The sequence below is a fragment of the Crinia signifera genome, chromosome 11 (genome assembly GCF_055691185.1).
Source record: "Crinia signifera chromosome 11, ASM5569118v1, whole genome shotgun sequence".
In the NCBI taxonomy this organism is placed as follows: domain Eukaryota; kingdom Metazoa; phylum Chordata; class Amphibia; order Anura; family Myobatrachidae; genus Crinia; species Crinia signifera.
The window spans coordinates 113,965,982-113,993,844 of NC_139227.1; the positions used below are offsets into that span (position 1 = coordinate 113,965,982).

The 27,863-nt window shown below is 43.5% G+C and overlaps 1 protein-coding gene across 1 annotated transcript in view; it reads right to left on the reverse strand.

Annotated features, from left to right (window-relative positions):
* CSTF3 (cleavage stimulation factor subunit 3) overlaps positions 1–27,863 on the reverse strand; it is a 66,806-nt gene that overhangs the window by 15,576 nt on the left and 23,367 nt on the right. The window contains exons 4-6 of the mRNA XM_083164310.1: positions 1,469–1,501; positions 1,053–1,150; positions 29–95 (exon numbers count right to left, since the gene is read on the reverse strand). Coding sequence (XP_083020436.1) covers positions 29–95; positions 1,053–1,150; positions 1,469–1,501 — 198 coding nt within the window. The remainder of the gene's footprint in view (positions 1–28; positions 96–1,052; positions 1,151–1,468; positions 1,502–27,863) is intronic.

The window sequence follows — 27,863 nt, forward strand, 5'->3', positions numbered from 1 at the left end:
ATATTTGTATAATGAAGAGCAATCGTACCTGGTAGGACATTATTTCCATGCCAATTTTATCAAGAGCAAAGTCGTAAGCTTGTGCCATTTTTTCCCTGAAAAAACAAACGTGGGAATTAAACTCTCTAAAAATACAAATTGAGATGATGCGAACTGGACGCGCACTGCGGCATTTTTTATTTGCTTTTTATATCAATTACCAATTTGCTCATACAAAATATTTTTCACTTCTCAGTTTATTTTACCAATATGCTCTGTGTTCGAGTGCAGTGGTTCCCAACCCTGGTCCTCAAGTACCCCCAACAGTTCAATGTTTTCCAGGTCACCCGGCAGGTGCACTCAGTCACTTGTGATTCTGTGTGGGGACCTGGAAAACGTGCACTGTTGGAGGTACTTGAGGACCAGGGTTGGGAACCACTGTTGTAGAGTATATGGTAGGAATCTTAGAAAACAACATTATGCTGCCTGTCGAGACGGTAATGTAACCAATAAGGATGGAGATTTTCTGCCAATCACAACTGCACAGTCAATCAATCTTGCAGCTGTTGTGTCTTTTCTTTATTTACTACGGAATACATTTATTAAGCTTTGGCGTGAGTAAAAGTGGAGAATGATGAACTACCAGCCAATCACATTACAGGTTGTGTTTGAAAAATTAGTTAAGCTGATTGGTTGGCTCTGTTCACATTAACCAAGAGAACTAAGGCATGCAGATGAACGTACAAATAATATTTATACTGTAAAGTCATCATACATAAACTGAATATGGGATCATAGATGCCATGACTTATATTGGATATTTAAAAAAAAAAGTTTATATCTAGGTCCTGGAATGAGCGGTATTATTCGATCCTTTTCAATAAAGCAGAAGAGGACCGTTCCATCGCCTTATTCCTACAAAAAAAAAATGCTAGCTCTGCCAGACACGCCCTTTAAACCTTCTCTTTTGGGGCCCAAACAACTATGACCCACAAATACCGGGTGCCCCAGGTAAGGGAAGTCCGTCATCATTGCATAAATCCAAGAACCTTGAAGACGCACGGTGTACTTACTTGTAACTTGGCAGTTTCCCTTTGGTCTCCCGTACGTACAACACGTAGCATTTCCAGAGATCGATGTGTAAAACTTTCATGAGACATCGCTGAAACAACTGCAGACATATGGCAAGAAAAATATAAGGTCTGTAACTTGGCACAAACACATCCCGAACTGGCATTTAGATTATAGATAAGTTACTATTTTATGAACTAAAAAAATCAAACAAAGACTTTCTAGACTATGATGTAATGTTTGAGGTGATGTTAAATCTTTTTTTAAATGGTAACAGTTATGGTTCATTGACGTTAGAATTTCTCCAATCCACTCCTAAGGCTGCCAGGCTAGGATCTCATAACATTGATTTATAAATTGTTTGGGTAATTATAGCATAGGCAATGATTTATAATGTAGAACTGCTGATGGAACTCACCTTTTCAACCTTATCATAATTCTTAGCTTTAATCTGCAAGTAAATGGAATAAAAGTTATAATTAAAATTGAACAAAAGTCATTGCTTTGTACATGACCTGGTGTGAGGCACTTGCGTACCATGATGCTTTGTACATGACCTGGTGTGAGGCACTTGCGTACCATGATGCTTTGTACATGACCTGGTGTGAGGCACTTGCGTACCATGATGCTTTGTACATGACCTGGTGTGAGGCACTTGCGTACCATGATGCTTTGTACATGACCTGGTGTGAGGCACTTGCGTACCATGACCAGGGCCGGCGCCACCACTAGGCAAATCTAGGCATTTGCCTAGGGCGCCAGCCACTGGAGGGCGGCACTTCGCCCCTCGCCTGGAGGCTGCAGGGGTGTCCGTGCCGGGTACCTGCGGCACTGTGTGATCTGGCGGCGGGGTCCCTGCAGTGATGCGTGCTATCTGGCAGCCAGGTGGCGCGGGAAGCGCTGCTGGGTTTGAAAACATTCCGCATGCTGATTGGCTGAGATTCAGCCAATCAGTGTGCGGCGAGTTTTCAAACCCATCAGCGCTTCCCGCGCCGCCGCCTGGCTGCCGGATAGCGCGCATCACTGCAGGGACCTCGCCGCCAGATCACACAGCGCCGCAGGTACCCCCCCCCCCACGTAGGCACCGGGGCGCCCCACCCCCCCTCGCCTGGGGCGCTCCGGTGCCTTGCACCGGCCCTGACCATGACTACGTACAATGTAATAAAGTCCTAATGGATTTGCTGACCCAGGAAAAACAAGTTATACCCCCACCCCACGGGCTCTATTGTATATTATATTAGTAGTGTATAGTAGCCATATCCATTTAATAACAAAACAAATTCGATATAATCCATTACAGCCATCAAAGGAACATAAGACAGAATCTAGAACGCTCTCTGAGGCATCCCCGTCTAAGACCTGGTGCAGCTGATTATCAGGTATGTATAGCTATTGGGTTTTTACTAAAAACACTTTTCACATCACCATCTGTGACCAGAAAGTGAATAACCACCTTTTTTCTTGGTGTCAGTTTCAGGACCAATAGTTCAGTTTTCTCAGTCAATAACCCATCTCCTTTTCATTGGAATACTACTAGTCACAAGTTAAAATAAAAGGTTTCTAAAATGAATAGGAAACCATATTTCCTCAAATTATTAAAATATAAATTCACATATTAGTTGGTAGCGAAGAATCCTTTTACCATGGTCGCAGCAAACATATCATCGCTGGATATTGGTGGAAATGTACATTACAACTGTTAACTATTTTAAATGGTATCCTGTTTTATAATCAACAGAAGTACCTTAACCCTCTGAGTGCCAAGGAATTTTTTTTTTTTTTTTTACACATTTTTTTATTTGAATCTATATAACAAATGTGAGCGACGCTGGCATTTTTAGCGGATATTTTACGCATCTTCCACAGAGATGTTGGGTTACATTACTATACTGTAGTATGCTTTTCAATCCTTAAATAATACTTCACATCATTTATATCCTTTCTGTGGAGTACTATTTTCATATAACGCAGTGGTTCTCAAACTGGGTACTGTGGTTCCCGGAGGTGAGTCGGGCACTAGCAGGGTGCATTAATGTGGTGGTCCAGAGAAGGACCAATTCTAATTACTTATGGTCAGTGTAACAGGTAAACCAGTGGCTTTCAGTCATAAAATGTGGACGGACAAACAAACGTGAAACCTGTCCCCCACCACATAACAGGATTGAAAGACAAAACGTCTTTTTCATTTTTTTTCTGCATTTCTCAATAAAAAATGTTGGCCTAGGAGTGCTGTGAATAATATTCTAATACTCTAGGGCACAGTGATTCAAGAGTTTGGGAACCACTTGATGTATAACGTATATATTCCTGGCTGTTATGTGTTTGTCTTTGTAGATTGAATTAGAAGATTGATAAGATTAGATTGATATAACATCTATATTTATATACTGTGGCAAGTTTCACTTGTTCTCATAATGTGACAAAGCATATTATATATCAGTTACTGTTTTCAAAGTTTTAAAAAGAAAGGACGATGAGGATATCAAATGTTGTTTCCTTTTTCATAGATTAAACTGTATTTGTCCCCACATCGTTGCCTTATGCCTCTTCATTTGTGAAGTGGAGACGCCAATAAGCAAAGTTGAAGGCATTTGGAGCTTAATGAAATTAATTAATCAGGTTATACTTGAAATCTGTATACATTGTCTTGCTTGCTGTAGTTGTCAGATATATGGATAGTTGTAGATGCTCAATTAGTTCAGTAATACCACTCAGGTGCATGAGAGGGAGGGGATAATACTGAGTAAGTAAACAAAGTATATGTAACCAATGTCTCCGAATTCTATTATAATGTAGTGTTCAAGATTGGTTGCTAATACCATTCAATGAGCTGGGGAAAACAATTATGCAGTTATCAGATGTCAGTAAATGCAGATTTTGAAGTGTTAGATTTTGGGCCTATGTTCTCCGGTGTTATTTTGCAGCCCCAGCATCACTTGATGATTATGTGATGGACGAGACAGGGAGGAGCGCAGTGTGCAGCCTAAATACACAGCACAGCTCTGCCACTGCATTAGAGGAAACTTGGTCATTTACAGTAACACGTTGAATATCAGGTGATTACTCTCCAACATAGATAGTATTAGCTGTTAGTTACTGATCCCATAAGGAAGATTCCAGGCAGGAAACGCTCCTACGGGACAGAACACAGGAAACCTTTGTTTTATTTTCCTGTGTCCAAATAATCTCATGACTTTCATCACAGAAAACCAGACTATTTTTTTTAGCTTACGCAATTAATCTTCTGAAAATAAAATCTCTGTAGCCCCAGGCTGAACTTATCGCCTGGTGTCCCAGCGGTCAGCCATCTGACGGAACCGGCTACTGAATGCTGGAATATTTAGGATTTTTACAGTTAACTATACAGATTCATTTACTTTTTATTGTCTTTTATGTAGGTGTCTTCATGGACAATTCGGGTTCATAACTGACAGCAGAGAGCAAAACAGAATTCTACGCCGATACCACAGGCTGTGGCACTCAATACTGTGTACTTTCCTACCTTCGCTTCTACCCAGCTGTGTGTTATCATGTAAATCCACAAACCAGTACAGATACGAGTATCGCAACACATGATGATTATAAAAAGGTTCTTATTGGATAACGAAAGTTTTGTCTAGGTGAAATATTTGCGGGACACGTTTGCACTTGGTTATGGTATAGTGGTTCGACGGTGTCTAGATCAACCATGTTCTGTTCGACCATGCCTAGTTGAACCAGTCTAGTTAGAAGCATAATATATAATCCACAGCGTCTAGATCGATAGTAGCCAAAGTGAGATGCAAGCGTTTGGTCAATGGGAGCGTGATTGACAGACAGAAGGTCGACATCATTTTTCACGTTCTTTCGGTGCCTATGTGGACATAGATCAACATGGACACCAAAATAAAAGTGTACCGTGTGCGCTCGCCATGCTTCGGGCACGATGCCTCATTACACTCGACACAAATTTATAATCTATGTCCACTTGGATGGTAAAGTATGAACTAAGGCGGTGTAAAAGCAAAAAGAAACCACGTTCCCGTTGACCTAACGTGTCTAACTTCCTTCCTGTCAATCTAGACAATGACGATTATCTTTAGACATCTAACTAGACATGTTCGACCGACTTGAGGTACAGTACCCCCCCACCGTACAGATGCTACTTATCAGTAACTATTTAGATCCTGGAAAAGTATCTTTATTGGCAGTAACATTAGTTTGAAGATTGAACACTAAAGTAAAAAGTAACAATTGATAACTTATCAAACAAATCGCCCCACACCAAAAACACCCAATACCCTAACCATATTTTGTGGACCAGTAAAGGTAATCCCATTATGTCTACTTCTCCATCCCAATGAAATCTTAGGCAAAAATGATGTACAGCAGTGACGTATTTTTAGTCTTTGATTTACTGAACCTCCAAACTGGAATGGGTCAGGCCACTGGGATGCCCATGGCTAATAACCCCACAATTATTTCACTCCATTTGAATATCCAGCACTATCCAAAATATCACGGAACAGCTCCGACATTAAAAGGTAACATAGGTCTTAGCTGGGGCAGAGATCAGTAGAAAAGTTGGTACTTGTGTATTTTGGCGGCGCCCACGATGAGGATCGCGTCCATCGTGTGTGAAAAATCGGGTCCATCGCGTCGCGTCGTGTGCATTAACATGGCACACGACGCGACCGACGCGATGGACCCGATTTCTCCATAGGCTTCAATGTTAAAATATTTTAACATTGAAATCGTGTCGGTCGCGTCGGTCTTGTGCCATTATAATGGCACAAGATAAGATGGACTTGATAAAGTCCATTTTACATGTAATAAAATGGGAAATGGGCCAATATGGCCCATTTTTCATTGTATATGTCCCCGTCATGTCCAAATATAACTGACCCCCCATTGTGAGCGGCACCTCAGTATTGACGTCAACCCGAAGCGTGGCGAGCGCAGCGAGCCCGCGAGGGGCGGCGGTGCGCGTCCTCCGACCTTTTCATACCCCTACTATCCACGTCGGCGTGGAGTTGAGAATAGAATAGTGTGGCGAGCGCAGCGAGCCACGGAGCCCGAAGCGTGGCGAGCGCAGCGAGCCCCGCGAGGGGACGCGGATACCTTCACAGCTATACGCGTCCCCTCGCGGGCTTCACAGGTGTCCATGGCGACGCGGACACCTGTGAAGCCCGCGAAGGGACGCGTTTACCTGTGAAGGTATCCGCGTGCGCTCGCCACGCTTCGGGCTCGGTGGCTCGCTGCGCTCGACACACTATTCTATTCTCAACTCCACGCCGACGTGGATAGTAGGGGTATGAAAAGGTCGTAGGACGTGTACCGCTACGCTAGCCACGCTTCAGGTTGGCGTCAATACTGGGGTGCCGCTAACAATGGGGGGCATTTTTATTTGGACATGAAGGGACCATATACAATGAGAAATGGGCCATATTGGCCCATTTCCCATTGTTTTCTATGTTAGATGGACTTTATCAACTACATTTGATCTTGTGCCATTATAATGGCACAAGTCCGACGCGACCGACAGTATTTCAATGTTAAAAATATTTTAACATTGAAGCCTATGGAGAAATCGTGTCGGTCGCGTCGTGTGCCTTAACTTTAAGGCACAGGACGCAACGCGATGGACCCGATTTCTCCATCGGGTTCAATGTTAAAAATATTTTAACATTGAAGCCTATGGAGAAATCGCGTCCATCGCGTCGCGTCCTGTGCCTTAAGTTAAGGCACACGATGCCCACGACGGGCGCCGCCAAAATACACAAGTACCGAAAAGTTTAATGGGCAGAGGGAGCACGGATAGAAGTAAGGATGTAAATTTACAAAGATGGGAGTTCTACTGAAGATGGGAGGTTGTCCATAACAACCAATTAGATTTTATCATCCTTTAGAATGTAGAAGATAATAGATAGTAACCAGATTCTATGGACAACATCCCATCTTCAACAGAACGCCCATCTTAGTAAATTTGCCCCAACGACTGAGATGTATGGAAGAATGAATTAAGGACCCTATAAAAAAAGTGGTGTGAAATTAGAACTGGTTTCTATTTGGGGGGGGGGGGGGGGGGGGGTGTTTGGATGCAAAGAGAAAATAGACCGGAAGCAGAGTTCAGGACCGGTTTAAGTGGGATGGGTTTTGGTGGCATCGTAAAAATGCTGCAAATGTGGGAAGAGAAAAAAAAAAAAAGAGGCAAAGTTTTTGAATAAGTGGTGTATGAGAGAGTGGATTGAAGGATTGATATGTGTGCAGCAGATTTTTAGGGCAGTAGGGAGGAAGATGGTAAAGTTGCCTTATAGTGGAAGTTGATCAACAAGTATCTCTACCCTCTAAGGGCCTGATGCAGCTGCACCAATCCCATATTGCTCATGTCTCATGCATCTGAGCTGAGCACACAGGACTGGAAGCAGCTGCTGGTGGTTTGGAGTTCTACGCATTTTGGAATCTCCTCTTGCAACTAAATGGATAACTCCAAATTGCTGCTCCTTTTGGAGGCCTGGAAACCAGTGACAGGAGGCTGCCAGCAGAAAGGTGCACTAAATAGGCATTATTTTTGCATCCAAAAAGGACTTGGATCCCAAAACTGGACTTGAGCCATTTTACGCAGCTAAAACCCGTCTATTTCAGTGCGACATGAGTCCAAGGACTTATTCATCATGATTGTAGGTTTTCCAACCTCTACTTATACCCAACTGTGTTTTACCATTTAAATCCACAAATCAGGTAAATTTGGACACAATTGAATTGTGACAACTGTTTGTATTTCCCATCTAAATTGGACTGTAGATGCTCAGAGTCCCAAAACAATTGAATCAGCCCCTTAGTGTCTTGAGGGTGTGTAGGTAAAATTGCAGCCTCTCTTGCACCAGTTATAGGTGCGCTGATAATCATGGAGACTCTTTTTATAAGTAGATGGGTGGGGGGGGCGGTGGAGCCACATAGATGGATACTGGCGAATATTCCCATATATGTCCATGGATGCAATGCTCAGATCACAGTTGGGTTTGAGACACACTTAGAAACAGGTCCTATAAATTACAAGGGATGAGAGCAGCACCAGCGGGTGGTAATAGAGTAGTATTGTAAGTTTACAGTGCCTTTAATAGGAGATATTGATCTAACACACAGAAAAAGACAGAAGAGAGACCGACCACCACCCCTGAGTTAAAAATGTAACTAAAAACTAGAGAACAGAATGGGCCAACATGTCAGAATGGATTCAAAGACAAAAAGACTTAAGCCTTAAAGTCATGTTTTCTTGTTCATAATCCTGGAGACACTCAACAATGGGCCGTACCAAAGTGGTCAGTACAGGTGGTTACGCTCAGAGCTGCAGTGCACTGTGCCTTCTAGCGCAAAAACTTTGTATTAGATATGCCCCCAAAAAACTAATGGTCTGTCTGGCACTGCAGCTCAAGTGAAGCTTCATGCCGCACTCCTCAAAGAGTGTTCACTGGTGTTGTAGAAGGCAGACTTTACTAGTGTTCCCACTAGGCAGTCTCAGTAGGACACAGTGCCCTGCCCAATTTTTCAATGACAAAAGGTACCCTGCTAATGCAGTGCGACCTCTGCTGTCACCACCAACAGGCGACTTGATATTCCCCATTACAGCCACATTATGAGGTGCTGGGGGGTTTGGGCTCAAGCCTCTACGTAAGCACTGGTTAGTATGTTATAGCGTACAGAAATCTTGTTCAGGCCAAGCTATTTGCAGATGACTAATCTTACTAGGCCATGGTTGCCCTGGCATCTATCTCAGGTATGACCAGCATGGCAGCAATGTTGTCTTCTGGAAAACACAGGTTAGCCACAGCATTCCGAGCCTTCCAGAGAACGTCACTCGCCCTGAAATTTGGCAAACCACTCAAACCCCATTGCTTCTTCAAAAGACGCAGTCGGTCAAAACTCTCAAACTGTTGTAGACCACTCTTTTAGTTTTAGAAGATCATGGACCTCCAGCGGCCTAGGTTACACTCCATAACGAGTATGTAAAGGGAGTGCACATGCGGACACTTCCGGTATGCAGTGCTGCTTATATACAGTTCTGTGCCTTGACATGGGGGGGGGGGGGGGGGGGGATACAATCCCGGATTCCAACTATCGGGATGTCTTGACCGTCGGAATCCATTTTTCATTCCTTCCAACAGGAACTCGACAGTCAGTATTAAATGCACAGACTGTTGGAAAGACTGCAAATTGTGAAAACGGCCGTGGATTGTTTAAAAACGGACACAAATTCGATAATCCGCAGCCGTTTACGTCAAAATACATCTCACTTGTTTTTAAGGCGGATTGGTTTTGTTAGAAGCTGCCTACAATGCTGTCGGTAACGGCAGAATTGAATAGGAGACAGACTATTTCCCCCGGTGGAAATAAAGGCCGGGATTGAATACCTCTCGGAGATGTAAAATACAAATATGATTTGATGAGGCCTTTACTCATATTAGAATTAGTGTCTATTTCTAAATTACTGTCTGTAAAGTTCATGTTGATAGGACACTGAAACAAGTGCCTCAACTGAATAATATTTAGCATAATTAAATGTGTTTATAAAAGACCTGTTAAATAGTGGAAATAGGTTACAAAGCATACCTAGGGAATGGGAAATCAATGCCATGTGAATACAATGCTGCTCTTTTTTATCCTTTGTTTTAATTATTTATAAAATTGAATGCTGGGATCCATTACTGCCACAAACTTTGCACCAAAGGGGGCGGGCGCCAGCAGAAAAATGCACTCCTCCCAAGAGGCACCTCTCCATAGCTCATAAAAGGTATTAACACCCTCCAACATTTCATCTCTCAAAGCATAGAGAGGCTCAACAAGAACATATGGAAAAAAAAAAAAAAAAAAGGCAGATGATAAACCTCACAATATGCCTTCTGTATGATCCTTTACTTCAAAACCTGATGTACTAAATGGTCTAACGAATCTTATTCCTTAAGATTTGGGTGTTAGACATTTTTATAGCACCGGCATACTTAGCAGTGTTGTACAATTGGGAACAAACAATAATAAAACAAAACTGAGGAAACGGATGACAGCCTTGGGCTTTTACCTCCGAGGCTATACAGCTACAGTACAATCGCTTTTCCTCTCGCAGTACATTTTCAGCGAATACAACTGTTGAACCCATAGGTTCCTGGATAAACACCCAGGAACTCTGAGCGCTCTCCCCCTACCCGCCATCTGTACATGCAAATTATGCCCGTCATTTATGACTAGGTGCATATAGTTCAGTGTACGACTGATACATTTGTCAATGATAGATGGTCAATGGTAAAGCAAACAGGGGGGGGTTCAATGTAAATAGTGAACATTGTTCTTGGCTGAGTATATTGCAAGCCCGAAAGCGACAATACTCTGTGGTGACTTCTCGCAGTAGTACAGTCAATCGGATCGGAGCAACAACACATGTAAATTTGCCTAATTACTCAGCCTGATGCGTGGGAATCGGGTGAAATTGGGCAAAATCAGGTAAGTGTATGAACCACTTTAGGCTTAAACATAAATCAGCTTTAGTGTGCAGCCTACAAGTTGTACCTGCAAATAAAGCATAAGGAAATCTTGAGGATAGAAGTCTCACTGCAACACGTTGCAGAGTAGTAAACTGAGTCACTTTACGTTTAAAAGGGAACCGTTTACCAATCTCATAATTTGCTTAATTCTAATCACCTTAATGGATTATGTAATAGTAATAAATCTACACTAAGCTGACCTTTGAGTTCTATTAGGGATTTCGGAGATGTATCAGAACGAATGAGGACAAGTGGAGAAGGTGCCTCCAGTAACCAGATTTGAGCGATCATTTATCTAGAAACCACTAGTATGAATGAATGGTAAACGCAGACATGTTTTTACTAGTGTGACCCTGTGGGTGTTGCCTTTTATAGCAGGTTGAGCCATCAATGCGCTTTCTCCCATGAGCCTTTACTTGAGACTTTATATAAATCCAGGAAACAGTAGGAGGGGAAATGCACTGCTAGACCAACGAAACCTCCCGAGGAACTTGCCAGAGAGATAACGGAACCTATATTTATTTCAAATTCTAGGTTTTTTGAGGACTTTTTTCAGTACTTGTTTCCTAGCACGGCGCCCGTCGGGTTGAACGCATGCCTTAAGTTTAAGGTACTTAAGTCATGCGATCGACGCGATGGACCCGATTTTATGTCAATCACCAGTGTATTTGCCGGTGAAAGACAAAATCGCGTTGATCGGGTCCATCGCGGCCCATTATAATGGGCCGCGACCAACCCGATTTTCCCATAGAGAATAATGTTAAATTATTTTTAAAGTTAAAATCGGGTTGATCAACCCAATTTTACATAGGGAACAATGGGAAATGGGCCAATATCTCATTGTATAGGGTTAGAAAGTATGGTTAATGTCCCCACATTGTTAACGCCACCCCGAAGTGTGGCGATACGCGTCCTCCGACCTTTTCATACCCCCACTATCCACGTCGGCGTAGAGTTGATTTTATATAGTGTGACGAGCGCAGCGAGCCTCGCGAGGGGACGGTGACTCACTGCGCTCGCCACACTATATAAAATCAACTCCACGCCGACGTGGATAGTAAGGGTTATGAAAAGGTCGGAGGACGTGTACCGCTGCGCTCGCCACGCTTCGGGTTGGCATAAATAGTGGGGTAGCGTTAACAATGGGGGGCCATTTCAACCATCAGGGGGGGTTTGCTATTAAAATGGGGGGTTTGGGGGCTTTTTACATTGAAATCAATGTAAAATCGGGTCTCGTTAGACCATTTTACATTGATTCCAATGTAAAAATCGGGTCGATCGCATCACATGCGATTTGGTTGGCATGCGATGCGATTTTTCCGACCCGATCAATACAATCAAAATCTGTGGCGCTGTGCTAGGAAACAACTACCCTTTTTTCTTTCTTTCTTATTTATTTACAGTTTCTTATATAGCGCAGCACATTCCGTTGCGCTTTACAATAGTAGACGTGGAATTGAATGTTGGGATATGTATTGTCAATCTAATTGTTCAATATAGGATCCTGCTGTTCAGCTCTCAGGCCTAACTGCACTTTGATTTGGGGCACTAGATTTAATTGTTGGATCTGCCTGAGCACTGTCACCTATTATATATATATAATATATATATATATATATATATATATTTTGCTGTGACAGGTCATGCGGTGAGATCTTTATCTTACAACGATCAAGGCTGACTTTATTATATGATGAATTAAATCTATTGCATTCTTTCTGATTTTCAGGCTTGATGTTCTATCACATTATTCGACATGCACCCTTATACCCCAGTAGGTGATTTGCAACACATACCTGAATGCATGACGTCCAGTGCGGTTATAGTTATCTAATTTTGGAACACACAGTCCTAGCTTAACACATGGGTTCTAGCTGGTAAGTACCCTACCAAAGGACAGGAATAATGACTGATCAGGATTTTTTTTGGAGGGGAATAAAGGAGGATTTGTGTATTCTGACACGGAGTCATTTGCAGTGAATAAAACTTAAACAATGATACAACTGCAGAATAAATGTTTTTAAATTAGTTTAATTTAACAATAACTTTAGCTAATTGAAAACACACACACACAAACACGTACATTTACAGGTAAAGCACAAATTTCATATTACACAAAGTTCAGAGATCAAACCGCTAAGAACCACAGTCCCACTTAATATATATCATTAATAGTCCTGAGATACTGAAAGCAATGACATTATCTTATGACAGCCTCACTTGCATCTAATAATTTCAGGTTTCTGAATGTCACGTAGTAACTTACAGTCCATAAACAAGCTAAAATTGTCTTAAAAACTAACTAAAAAAAGGACTAAACCTAGAACAGCAGTTACTAAAGAGCATAACATAATAAGCTTAATAACAATCTCAAGTATGCAAAGTAGTTAAAGTTATAACACGTTCACCATTGCAGAGGTTCAGCTATTGGTTTCTGTTAAAGAATAGTTAATACAATTACAGGTATGAAGAGTGCATTGTATAGGGAAATACATTCCTCCACAAATAACATTCCTTTTAAATAACCTTATTGAAGCTTTTAAATTTGTAAAGGTTGTAAACAAAAGTATTTTTGGTACTTGTTTCCTAGCACGGTGCCCACGATTTTCATCTTATGCCATAGTTTTGATCGCATCGCATGCGATGCGACCCAATTTTTTAATTGCACAGGCACCCTGATGGGTGATTACTATGTAAAATGCACCCCCATTGTTAAGGTCACCCCCACTATGAATGCCAACCTGAAGCGTGGGGAGCGCAGCGGTACGCGTCCTCCGACCTTTTCATACCCTCACTATCCACGTTGGCATGTAGTGTATTTTATATTGTGTGGCGAGCGCACGCAGATTAATTCACATGTATTCCGCGTCCGCTTGCCACGCTTCGGGCTCGGTGGCTCGCCACACTATACACTGGGGGTATGAAAAGGTCTGAGGATGCATACCGCCGCCCCTCGCGGGCTCGCCAAACTTCGGGTTGGCATTGATAGTGGGGGTGGCGTTAACAATGGGGGTGCATTTAACATAGTAATCTCCCATCAGGGTGCCTGTACAATTAAAAATTGCATTGCATGCCATTTTATGCAGTTTAACATCTTAGTGTACTCTGAAATGAAAGCAGAGAACAATAAAACAACTGGAGATAAAACTCATTTTAAAATTATAACCTAAACTTTATGGCTCATTAATGCTTGAATTTCAGGAGTAGCCACCCAGATCTAATAGCCAACGCAATCATGCCATTCTTTCCTAAAATGGTAACAAATGTTCTTCCCAACACTGTTGCAGAAGTACCCAAAAATGTGTTGCACTTCTTCCAGTCTTCAGTAGTCCAATGACTGAAACAGACAATGACAGGTTCTTTCCCCCCACGGTTTCATAAAAATCTAAAAACGTACTTTTGGGTATATGCCAACCTTAACCTTTTTGTAACCTCCAGCAGTTTCTCAATAACATTTGTACAACTTCAGGTTGTTCACTGGACAGGAGTTAAAGTTCAATAAAAACTGTAAAATGGGGATGTTCTAAAACATTTGGATGGCTTTTTTTTTTCTCCTCATCAAACTTTTGTTGGACTGCTATAGGGAAGCCAATCCCGGGGCATTTTTCAATCCCGGGATTCAGGATTGAAAAATGCTCAATCCCGGGATTCCCGGGATTGGCTTTCCTAATAGAAAAATGCCCTGGCTGCCCCGCAATTACTTACATCCATGCAGGGGCAGCTGGGTTGCCGGGTGGGTGGATGGGCGGTCATCTTAAGGAGCCAGGCTGGGGGACGGGTAGTTAATGCTTCTGCTCGCTGACTAGTTGGGCGGGTGGGTGAGCGGCGCGGTGCGGCTTCTTCATGCTGCCGCCCGTGACGTGAGTGACCTGCTTGCACAGCGTGACCTCGTCACGCTGAGAGGTCACGCTGCGCGGTATGCTCCTGCTGGCTGGCTAGTTGGGCGGGCGAGCGGCGGGGTGCTGCCGGGCGTGACGTAAATGACCTGCCTGCCCTGCCTGCGCAGCGTGACCTCGTCACGCTGAGAGGTCACGCTGCGCAGTATGCTCTGCCGGGTGAAGCCAGGCAGCGTCTGAGCGGGTGCTCAGACGCTGCCTGGCATTTGACTGCGCATGCGCAGTCTAGTCCCGAAATCCCGGGATTGGAAACTCCAATCCCGGGATTGAAATCCCGGCCTTTTGGGGGCAAAATCCCGGGATCCCGCCGATCCCGATCACGGGATTGGCCACCCTAGACTGCCACCTTTATGGGACAAGTCTCAGCGGTGCCACCAAATGTGATAGATTACTGGTAGATATTTATACTTGGAAAAACACAAAATTACTTTGTGAAGTTGATGTCCCCCTCCCCCCATAACATAAAAAAATTACAATATGAATAATTCCATCCAAATACCTAAAATAATTAACAAAGTAATCGAACAGTATTTGAATTATTAACAGGCTTTGGATAATACAGCTCGGCTCTTAGATGACCTACTCCCGCTCTCCCTGATCTACAATCTTTAACCTAATCCTCCAAAGGCCACACCTTCAGTTTTTACACCGACATGATTGAGAGGACATGGTCTGCCTGTTCACAACTGTTGATGTTTCTTAAAAATCTTATCTATTTAGGTTTTCTTTCAAATCGTTCAACTTTGCATTGTTTTGTATTTTATTACATATTAAAAATATTTTTTTACAAACTTCAAACCATTAGCAATACAGTACAAACAGTAAAGGAACAAGTTGTGTGTGTGTGTGTGTATATATATATAGTATATATAGTATATATAGTTAACTTGTATGGATTAAAAGAGTTCTCTCTTCTCTTTCTTCACTCTTGACCATGTCAGAAATAATTATGAAAATACCATGGTAAAGTGGTTTATATTGCAAGCATGTGCACAAAGCAATTAACACTGTTCTAATTAGCATGTAGCAGGGTAAATAAAAATATTAACATTTTAGGATTCCTCAGCAGTTTTTTTTTTTTACAAAGTAACTTTTATGAGTTAGACAACCCCAAAATGTAGAGGGAAAGGGGGGTGATTGATCGCACTGGAATTAAAGATAATGTATCTAAACCTCTTTATTATAATTCGTTGTAGATGTTCTATATAGTCATGGGGTGTGCTACCGCCAGACAGTGATACAATAGTACAGAGGAAACAACAGAAAGTATTTTTTGGCGGTGCACTAGGAGGAGAAAAAAAGTTTTTTAAAATATAGCTTTTATTAATTAGTTTAAGAAGTTAGATGCGAAATATAAAATCAAAACATACAACATGAATTGACACTGGACTCATTAAAAATGGGGAGAGAAACTCCCCTTATCGTAGTGGGGGTAGATATCTGGATTTATTATATATAGTCACAAAATCTGCTGATTGCTTGGTGTGTACCCTAATACAATGGGGTGTACAATCTGTAGTCACTGGTGTTTCCTGTAGGGGGAACCGTGTCCCTGTATTGTATAGACACACCCATACAAAGTAACCAAAATCCTTGTTTGTATCGGATACATGCGTTGTAATAGTAACTGGTTCACTGTTTCTGTTTAAATGAACAAATTAATTAACAGTTGCCGGACACACAGTATCTCTCATATGCACCGTGCTGCGAGATCATCAGCTACGGTCGCAGTTGGAGGGGATTCTGCAGGGACGGCGTCCCGTCTGCAGCTATCACCCCCTGGAGGCTGTGCACACTGCCGGTAAGGGCTAGTAGGCACACGGATATATCGCCAGGAGAGTCAGGCTCTCCTACACTGATAACCACCGCGTGTTGCAGCCGGCGGCGGTGTATGCTGTCACTGAGATGTGACCCGCATCTATCTCCGGCTGTTAGTCAAGTACTTAGAACATATCAACAAAACAATCAATTTACATTCCCCAGCTACCCCCACTCAACGATCCACGCCAACGCGCGTTTCGCAGTTTTGCTTTTTCAAGGCTCGAAAAAGCAAAACTGCGAAACGCGCGTTGGCGTGGATCGTTGAGTGGGGGTAGCTGGGGAATGTAAATTGATTGTTTTGTTTATATGTTCTAAGTACTTGACTAACAGCCGGAGATAGATGCGGGTCACATCTCGGTGACAGCATACACCGCCGCCGGCTGCAACACGCGGTGGTTATCAGTGTAGGAGAGCCTGACTCTCCTGGCGATTTATCCGTGTGCCTACTAGCCCTTACCGGCAGTGTGCACAGCCTCCAGGGGGTGATAGCTGCAGACGGGACGCCGTCCCTGCAGAATCCCCTCCAACTGCGACCGTAGCTGATGATCTCGCAGCACGGCGCATATGAGAGATACTGTGTGTCCGGCAACTGTTAATTAATTTGTTCATTTAAACAGAAACAGTGAACCAGTTACTATTACACCGCATGTATCCGATACAAACAAGGATTTTGGTTACTTTGTATAGGTGTGTCTATACAATACAGGGACACGGTTCCCCCTACAGGAAACACCAGTGACTACAGATTGTAAACCCCATTGTATTAGGGTACACACCAAGCAATCAGCAGATTTTGTGACTATATATAATAAATCCAGATATCTACCCCCACTACGATAAGGGGAGTTTCTCTCTTCCTTTTTAATGAGTCCAGTGTCAATTCATGTTGTATGTTTTGATTTTATATTTCGCATCTAACTTCTTAAACTAATTAATAAAAGCTATATTTTAAAAAACTTTTTTTCTCCTCCTAGTGCACCGCCAAAAAAGACTTTCTGTTGTTTCCTCTGTACAACCCCAAAATGTAGATTTGTTGACCAGGACTCCTGGTTTAGAGCAAATGTTAATCTGAGACATAATGTACTAAGACACATGATCATAAAGTTAGCACTTTGAAAGAAACCCCATGCACTTTGGGTTTCCATGTTCTTTATATAAATTGCACTTTGCCAACAAAACGATGTTACAAGAGAAATTAAGGCCCTTATTCTGATTGAGTCGGACGGCTCTGTGTGCGGTCGGATGACCGATGTTTGGTATTTGCGCATGTGCAGAGGCCTCGCACGTTCGAACACGGAGTAAGGTACAATATGCGTACGCCCCACGTTTTATGGGTGTTCCCATGAAAATGCTGGGCATACATATGGTAATGCGCCCGTGACGCACGTGTGGGGGGCGGACAGCTGGATGTCAGCTGCCCGCCCATATCCCTGCTTTCGCATGGAGAAATGTCCGAGTGGTCTGGAGCACTCAGAGCTGTCTGACCGCTCAGTCCATCATTCGATGGTCGGCGACCATCGGAGGATGGGGGAGTTTCCCACAGATGGAGGCTTTCACATGCAACATTCACTCACGGTCCGTACGCTCGGCATCTTACCGCATTCGGACGGCGTGAGCGATCCCTACGGTAGGCGGGGCTAAGAACACTCGGTTCCTGTCCGAAATACGCATCCATCCGAATCAACTAGAAGAAGGGCCTAAGGGGCAGATGTATTAAGCCTTAACAAAAGATAAATGCAAGGGTGATCAAGAGAGATAAACGTCCAGCCAATCACATCCTAACTGCCATGTTACAGGCTGTGTTTGAAAAAAGTCAGTAAGGAGCTGATTGGCTGGACGTTTATCTCTCTTTATCACCCTTGCATTATCTCCTGCTAAGGCTTAATACATCTACCCCTATGTTAGAAATAGGCCACTTTGTGTCCTAGTTTCAAATGAGTCATGAACCAGAATTCAATGAAGGGAATGTATTTTCGATGTAGGAATTACCCATAGGTGTAAATAAGTCTTCAAATATGAGACGGTCCTAAAATGTCACCATTAACAATTTTGATCTGGACCACTGAGGGATTTGGGAGACTCAGATAATGTAACAATCAGCAAAATGCTATATAAGATGCTGTAACGATCCCTGAAATACTTGAAAACGGGATATATTCTAGAAATTGCTCAGGACAGTGCTAAACCTATATTAAAGAAGGATTTATTATACTAAATATTCACTGGCCAGGGATATTTAAAAAATATATATATATATATCTAAAAGATGAATATTCTAAGGTCATTTAGGACAGTTAGTATTGAAAAGTATATATATATATATATATATATATACATGGAACTGTTAGCCTGTTAGTACACCATAACTATATATACTTTGACTCCATGATTTCACTCAATATTTGTTCCCCCGCCTCTTATGGGTATCGGCAGCATCTTCCGTTTACGATCTCTGTAGGAGCTGCTGATACTCATAAGAGGCCGGGAAACACATCATTTTTGATTGATACCTCTCTGGAATTTCAAGGGGGCCTTCTCCACATGCACCCTACAAGGATAGCTGCCTTGATCACAGTGACTGGGTCACAGGAGGTACTAGCAGGTACAGGGAGCACGCTGCCTGCCCCTGACTGGAACTGCTGTAGGTGAGCGACGGTTCTGCCCCCCCCCAACCCCCGCTAGATCAGCGGGTCTACCCGCAGCCCCCCCCCCCCCTGAAGCAGCGGGCCTGCCCGCACCGTATGCTCCCTGCCACAGCAGCGGGAGTGAATGCGTTGCAATGACCCTTCAGCTCTTACTGCTGTGGAACTACAAGTACAGCAGTGGCTTTCCTGGTTATTGCAATTTCAGCATGTTGGTAACAAACAAATGAATGAGAAATGCTTTAGTATTTATATAAAGCATTGTTTGTTTACATGGGATTCTTATCTTTATTTTAATATTATTAGTATTTTTATCATTGATATCATTATTATTTTATTATATTTATTATTTAACTTTTAACAAGGGGTCATTCAGACCTTCATTACATAGTTTCCGATGTGAACCGTTGATACGTTATGCCAGCCATCATATCGGCCGGCTACCTATAGAAGCTTATGGGTTTCTATCGCCGCCCGCTACGCAGTGTCCGCACACCCCTCCCCCCTGTCCTCCCTGCTGCCGGGGACGTCGCAGAGCCCAGGAGGTGACGGAGACCCCCGCACACCACATTACAGGTAACGCGCGGGGCCCTCAGTCACCGCACCGGGATGCCAGCCTCATATGCTAGTACATATGCACTGGCATAGGGATGGGCGGGTGGTGATGTATTTTAATACATCCCGACAATAGACTTTAAGCACATCCTTCACCAAACAACAAACATACGTCACACTCAAATATACCACCAAGTTCTGGGGTAGCCAACCTTAGTCCTCGAGAGCTACCAACAGTGCATGTTTTGCAGGTCTCCTCACAGTGGAGCTTATTCTGATCGGTGCAGCCAAACGTGCGTACGTACCAAAACAACGTACGCTATCCGTACGCGGCCGTTGGGGTTAAGTCCACCCACAACTCAGCCGCATACGTACGGCCAGAAATATCGGCAAAGGGGAGTGGCGTACAATTGAGCGTACGCCAACGTACACGGACGGGCCAGCCCTTACACTCCGACAACTGGCGTACAATTGAGCGTACACCACAGTTTACGGACGTCTCTCGGCCGTCTTCCCACCGACTTCTTGCGGCTATCTGAGCGTACGCCAGCTTGCACGGACGGGTCCCTATTGTTTTCAATAGAAAAGTCAGCTTATGGCACCGCTCGTGAGAGTGAGCGTACGTCCGTGTACGCTGACATACCCTTCACATATAGGGACCAGCATATCTTCCCTTTCAAGTATAATTATGAAAATTAATTAATTGATTGATTTAATTAATTAATGTGCAAAATAGTGGCCATGGGATTAAAACATTGCTGAAACATCCTTTGTAGGTGTTAGATGTGGTTTATGTTATTGTATCATAAATACAAAACCTATGTTTGTATTAGAGTGAACACGTTGACACATGTCGACTTGTGTCGATTGAGTGTGCTACTGTGTAAAGTCTATGAAAGCACGTAGTGAATGTGTATAACTGTTTAACAAATACCTACCTTTGCATATATAAGCAGGTCTTACAAAGATTCTTACCTTAAATTAAACAAACCTTTAAATGTAGAGAAGTATAGAAAGATAAGCTTCCAATGTGTTAGAGTGATGTGTGTGGCTTGCAGGTAGTGAAATCATGGTTTGGACTTAATAGACTGCAGTATTGCTTATTACATTCAGGTGTATGTGTTTGGTAGTAATCCGCGTAAATTAGCTAACCCAGGCGCACAATGGCATGCGGTATCTGTAGGGGTGGTTTGAGATGGCGGTTGGCGGCCGCCTGTTTTGTGTCCGAAATGAACGGTGCTTTAGTCGATCGTGCGGTAGTAGCACCGCTCATTTTTGGTGCACACCCCCGTGCACGCCCATATTTACGCCCATTTTCCCTCATTATTTCGGGCGCTCCCCTCATCACGCCCCTATGCCGCCCCCAATGCCCGTACACTCGCGTACAGGTTTTTTCGCACGTAGAGACCCGTCCGTAAGCGTTGTGGAGTGTTCGCGCCTGCGCATTAGCGAATGTACGCATGCGCAGATCATTAAAAACCCCGGGACGTGCGCGTACGGCCCGGCCGCTCCAACCAGAATAAGGCCCAGAATCACAAGTGAGCTAATTAGCTCCATCTGTGTATCTTTTAAAATGTGTCAGTGATTAACCCCTTCCCGACATTTGACGTACATTTACGTCATGGCCGGGAGGTACTTCCCGACACATGGCATAAATGTACGTCATGACTTCTAACTGTCACTGCGTCTAGAGACGCAGTGACAGTTAGGTGATGTCTGCTGTCCCTGACCGCAGACATCCCCCCTCGCCGCCCAGGGGGGGCAGGGGTGCCCCCCCCGGTCGGCGATCGCTGTGATTGGCTGTTCAAATCTGAACAGCCATTCACAGCGTTTCCTGTGTTACCGGCGGCTAAGCCGCTCGGTAGCACAGGGATCGGTGGTGATCGGTGCTGTCAGGTACAGCACCGATCACCACCGATGTGCAGCCCACCCCTCGCACCCGCCGGGCACTCACCCGGCAGCAGCAGCGGCTCCCACGGCTCCCCCGGAGCGTCTGGAGCGCACGCAGCGCTGCCCTCCTCCCCCCTCCCCCCCGCAGCAGCAGCAGCAGCATCAAGCTGCTGAAAAAGTTGTAAAATAAAATATATGCACTGAAAATATATGTATATATATATATATATATATATATATATATATATATATATATATATATATATATATATATATATATATATATATACACACACACACATATATATATATATATATATATGTGTGTGTATATATATGTATATATATGTATATATATATATATACATATATACATATATATATATATATATATATATATATATATATATATATATATATATATATATATATGTGTGTGTGTGTGTGTGTGTGTGTGTGTATATACCCCACCGATCGCCAGCCCCCCCCCCCCTCCCACCCGGCAGCCCCCCTCCCTCCCACCCACCCGGCTGCCGCAGCGCCAGCACCCCTCCCACCCCCCCGCCAGCCGCAGCCGCAGCGCCAGCCCCCCTCCCAAAGCTGGTGACTAAAATGGGGTCACTTGTGGGGGGGTTCCACTGTATTGGTGCTTCGGGGGTCTTGCTAATGCGACATAGCACCCACCATTCATTCCGCCACCAAAAATCACTCCTTCCCTTCTGAGTCCTGCCATGCACCCAACTGGTATTTTTTGGTCACACGTGAGGCATTGCCGTACTCGGGAGAAATTGGGGCACAGATTTTGGGGTGCTTTGTCTCCTTCATTCCTTGTGAAAATAAAAAATTTTGAGCCAGAACTGCATTTTTGTGTAAAAAATTACATTTTTTTACACAAAAATGCAGATCTGGCTCAAAATTTTTCATTTTCACAAGGAATGAAGGAGACAAAGCACCCCAAAATCTGTGCCCCAATTTCTCCCGAGTACGGCAATGCCTCATGTGTGACCAAAAAATACCAGTTGGGTGCATGGCAGGACTCAGAAGGGAAGGAGTGATTTTTGGATTTTGCAGCACAGATTCTGGTTGAATGACCCCCGAAACACCCATACAGTGGAACCCCCCCACAAGTGACCCCATTTTGCAAACTACACCCTTCAGGGAATTCATCAAGGGGTATAGTGTACATTTCAAACCCCCAGGGGTTTCACCAATTTTGATACAACTGAGCTGTGAAAATGAAAAATTTATTTTTTTCATTTTCACTGCCCAGTTGTACCACAATTGGTGAAACCCCTGGGGGTTTGAAATGTACACTATACCCCTAGATGAATTCCCTGAAGGGTGTAGTTTGCAAAATGGGGTCACTTGTGGGGGGGTACCTAACTTTTAGCATCTTATGGTGCCTAGAAACCTACATGGTTCCTAAAAAATAATCTCATAAAAAGGAGGCTCCAAAATCAAGTAGGTGCTCCTTCTATTATGAAGCCTGTGGTTTGGTCACCGTGCACACTAGGGCCACATATAGGATATTTATGAAAACCAAAGAATTGGGGGAATCAATTTTTAGTCACATTTCTCTAGTAAAATGTACTGTGTTCCTTAGAAAAATGTATTAAATTTGCAAATCTGCAAAAAAAATGAAATTTTGAAATTTCACCTACACTTTGTTTTAATTCCTGTGAAACACCTAAAGGGTTAACAAACTTCCAAAATGCTGTTTTGAATACTGTGAGGGGTGCAGTTTTTGAAATGGAATCATTTATGGGGGTGTCTCACATACAAGTCCCTCAAAGTCACATCAGAACTGAACTGGTCCCTAAAAAAATCAGTGTTTGAAATTTTCTTGAAAATTTGAGAATTTGCTATTCATATTTGAAGCCTCCTAGTGTCCAAAAGGAAGTTGAAATAATGATGGCAACATAAAGTAGACATATGGTCTATGTTAGTTATTAACTATTTTGAGTGGTATGATTATTTGTCTCCCAAGCAGAAAATTTAACATTTTGCAAATCGCTAAATTTTCCATTTTTTCACGACATTTTGGTATTTTTCACAAAAAAACACAGACTGTATCGACCCAAATTTACCACTAATTTGAAGTACAATGTGTCACGAAAAAAATCTCAAAATCACTGGGATAAGTAAAAGCAAAAAAAAGTTATCCCCACTTAAGTGAGACATGTCAGATTTGAAAAAAATGGCTCTGTCAGGAACGCAAAAACTAGCTCTGTCAGGAAGGGGTTAATGAGTGCAGCAGCTAGGTTGTCTGGAAAATGTGAACTGTTGGGTAGCTCTTGAGGGCTAGGGTTGGCTACCACTAACCTAGTTGCGTGATAATGAACTCATGGCAACATTTACAAGGATAATAGGTCAGCTGCCAAGTGTTGTGCAAAATCAGATTTCAGCTGGCAGGAGCATGCAATCCAGGTACACCTAAGCCAATCCACGGGATCATACAACATATCATCTCATGTGTACCAAAGTCTAAATATGTACCAAAGGCCCTCAATACACTAGTGTGAGGTATCGCATGCTAGCCTTAAATGCTATACCCCAGCAGCTGGATCGCATGCGATACAAAGTAAGTGGTCCTTTTGCATACGATGTCACTTTCCACACCAATCGGCCCAATGTATTAAAATTGTGTGAAAAGGACACAAATCGCACTAGTGTATGGGTACCTTAAATTTGCTACATTTGAGATTATGGTAGAACATAATGGCTTTACCCATCTTTAAAAAAAAAAAAATGGTCACATGGCTTGGCAAATGCATCTGCAAATAAAACATCCTTCCTACTAATATTTTAGTTCTGAAAAACTAATAGTGTCACTGTGCACCCAGATTATTGCAAATACAACTCAAAAGGTGCAAAACATCCTATAAAAAAAGGTATAGTGATATGAACTGAGAATTCTACTAATGGTTGAATATTCTTTATGAAAAAAGGTTGGAATAAGAAGGATTTTTCCGTATTTCAGAGTATTTTTGTATTTCATTGATGACCCGGGAGGACGGGACCTATGTGTAAACACAAAATGCATTTCTAAAATGTATAAACACATCAATTACACATTTTATTTGTGCATGAAACAAGGTTTCAAAACATCAAAGCAAAACAGGCACTGAATATGAATGCTGAATAATCACTGTCGTGCACATACCTAGTGCCAGATGCATATCATGTCCCCCAGTAGTGCCAGTTAAATGTCCCCCAGTAGTGCCAGTTACATATCATATTCCCGGTAGTGCCAGTTGCATATCATGTCCCCGGTAGTGCCGGCTACATATCATGTCCCCCAGTAGTGCCAGCTACATATTATGTCCCCGGTAGTGCCAGTTACATATCATGTCCCCAGTAGTGCCATTTGCACATCATGTCATATCATGTCCCCGGTAGTGCCATTTGCACATCATGTCCCCGGTAGTGCCATTTGCACATAATGTCCCCAGTAGTGCCATTTGCACATAATGTCCCCAGTAGTGCCATTTGCACATAATGTCCCCAGTAGTGCCATTTGCACATAATGTCCCCAGTAGTGCCATTTGCACATAATGTCCCGGGTAGTGCTAGCTGCTGGGGACATGTCATATGTCCCCAGTAGTGCCAGTTGCATATCATGTCCCCGGTAGTCCTTGACAAAGGCCCCACAGGGGTTGAAACGTGTTGGAGCACACATCACCCATCAGTCTCCTCCCCACCGGGAGTTGAGCTCCCATGCCTCCCCACTCCCGGCGAACGCCTCCCAGCGGGACCCAGAAGTGCGTCTGTCACTGTAGAAGCAACGCGGTATCTACACTGGTGTGCTCGCACGGCTGTGCAGGCACCAGCAGGAGAAGATCAACGCAGAGCGACGTGGGACGGTCGAAGCAGATTAACACCCAAGGTATCAGGTAAGTGTGAGGTGCACCACCACAAGGGCTGGCTCCCAGTGACACTGTTGCACTTTCCTCGACCCCCATTGACTTTATCCACCCACCAGCAGCCGGAGCACTGTGTTTATCCCAACCTAAGACTCTCCACCTGTCTGTGCAATATGGACCACAGTCACTGCAGGAGGTGCAGTGGCAGTTGCACAAGACTCCCCTGTGCCAAGCACAGGCCAGACATTCAGTAATCTCTCCCCCATCCTTACCCCTTTCCCCACACGCCCCATATGTTTGTATGCTATTTAATACATCCATGTGATTTTCAACAGATTATCAATAAATTTATTTTGATTTGCCACATACAGTGTGTCAATCTATCTATTAGTGGCACCATCCACACCTCCACTTATCTAGGCTTTCCTAGCACACACTCCACACTTTATTGGGGTAGACTGAATAGGTTCAGAGCCTGAGCGCTGGTCTCATTATCTTTATCTCCATTATTGAGTCTGGACACACTCAACCTAGCTGCCAGCACACAAGGTTGCGCGACATTATCCTTAAAACGTTTTATGTCCCCGGTAGTGCCAGCTGCTGGTGACAGGTCATATCATGTCCCAGGTAGTGTCAGCTGCATATCATGTCCCAGGTAGTGCCAGCTGCATATCATGTCCAAAGTAGTGCCAGCTGCATATCATGTCCCCAGTAGTGCCAGCTGCATATCACGTCCCCAGTAGTGCCAGCTGCATATCACATATCCAGTAGTGCCAGCTGCATATCACATATCCAGTAGTGCCAACTGCATATCACGTATCCAGTAGTGCCAGCTGCATATCACGTATCCAGTAGTGCCAGCTGCATATCATGTATCCAGTAGTGCCAGCTGCATATCATGTATCCAGTAGTGCCAGCTGCATATCATGTATCCAGTAGTGCCAGCTGCATATCATGTATCCAGTAGTGCCAGCTGCATATCATGTATCCAGTAGTGCCAGCTGCATATCATGTCCCCCCGGTAGTGCCAGCTGCTGGGGACATGTCATATCATGTCATGTCCCCAGAAGTGCTTTGAAAAAAAAAAAAAAAAACTATGGTTTTTGGAATTTGATGACAGATCATCTGGATAAGGGATACTCAACCTGTTGTACGTAACTGGAAGTAAAAGATAAAGCAATGCTGGCATACGCAGAAAGATAGTTTTCTGAAATAACCATCTCCATCATAAGCCTTGGCCTAAACCATACTGAGATACTGCTGCATAACCTGACGGCATGGGGAGGGGGACCCCATTCCTTCGCATTACGGTCCTGAGCCAAACAACAGAACATTTCCTGTTAGGGTTACAAATGCTGGACTGGACAGAATCCAAAATGATTAATCCCCCCCCCCCCCACAAATATAAATGTGTTACTCATCTGCAAAGCTTCATTAACCTACGATTGCATTAAAAGCCAATAATTTTTACTGTAAAAACAGTTCGGGGGCAAACATTGTGTAAAACACCATCACTGAAATTTAGGTCTCTCAGCCTTCAGGGGGCTGCACGGATACAAATAGCTCCAGCGGCGCACACTTACCTGGTTATTGCCATCGCAGTACACACTGAGGAGATTGTTTGTTCTGAAACTTTCAGAATGATTATGTCCTCAAGATTACACAGTGTAGCATGCACAAGTTTTATCATACTGTACCCTAAGCATTAAATGTACAAGGTGTGTGCAATAAGTGCCCAGTTATGCAAAAATTACATTTACAAAGTGAACATTACATATATTAGCCAGAGCCGTCTATGCAAAGTTGTGTGTGCTTAACAGCCCGAAGCAGGTTCAGTCATCTCCATGCTGGATGGTCTCCACTGCAGCTTCACGTGGATCAAAAGGAATTCCACCGATCTTGTAGTTGATTAGTGGGAACACAAAAAATAAAAATCACAGGGGCCAGGTCTGGACTGTACAGTGCATGACCAATCTCCTAAATGAATTGCTGTGCAAGAAAACCACCACTTTTTTTAACTTTGGGGCAGGAACATTATTATTATAGCGCAAGTTATTGGATGGCATCTGGAAATGGCTCCAGGCAAATGCGGAAGGCATCGGGTTGACATATCAGTCCCCAGTGACTGTGCGCTACTGCATAAGTTGTATGGTAGCTAAATGCCTTGAGAACGTAAGAGCTTTGGTGGTGGCACACCAACTATGGCCCGCTTGGGCAAAGCAGCAATGTTCGTCCTTGTGATGGCAGACTCAAGTCATTCCCAGTGCTCCTTGTCTTCCAGAGACAGTCTCCTACCACATTTTGCAAACCAACCACCAACAATGGTGTGGGACAGTCCTTCCTCAAACGCAGCTAGACGGTCGGTGAAAATTGGTCCTGCTGTATCTGAACTCTTGAAGTGGTAAAAGATCATGGCTCTCCAGTGACCTCTGTTGAGCACCATAACACGTTTGTGAAGGAATAAATCATGCTGACGTCTTCGGTGAGCAGTGCTGCTTATGTACGATTCTGTGCCTTGACGTTTCAAAATAACTTTATAGTTACATCACAATTCACAACCGCATAGTCAGATCATGTCTACTCTACCGTTGTAACGCACATCCGGAAACTTACTGCACAACACTTGTACAT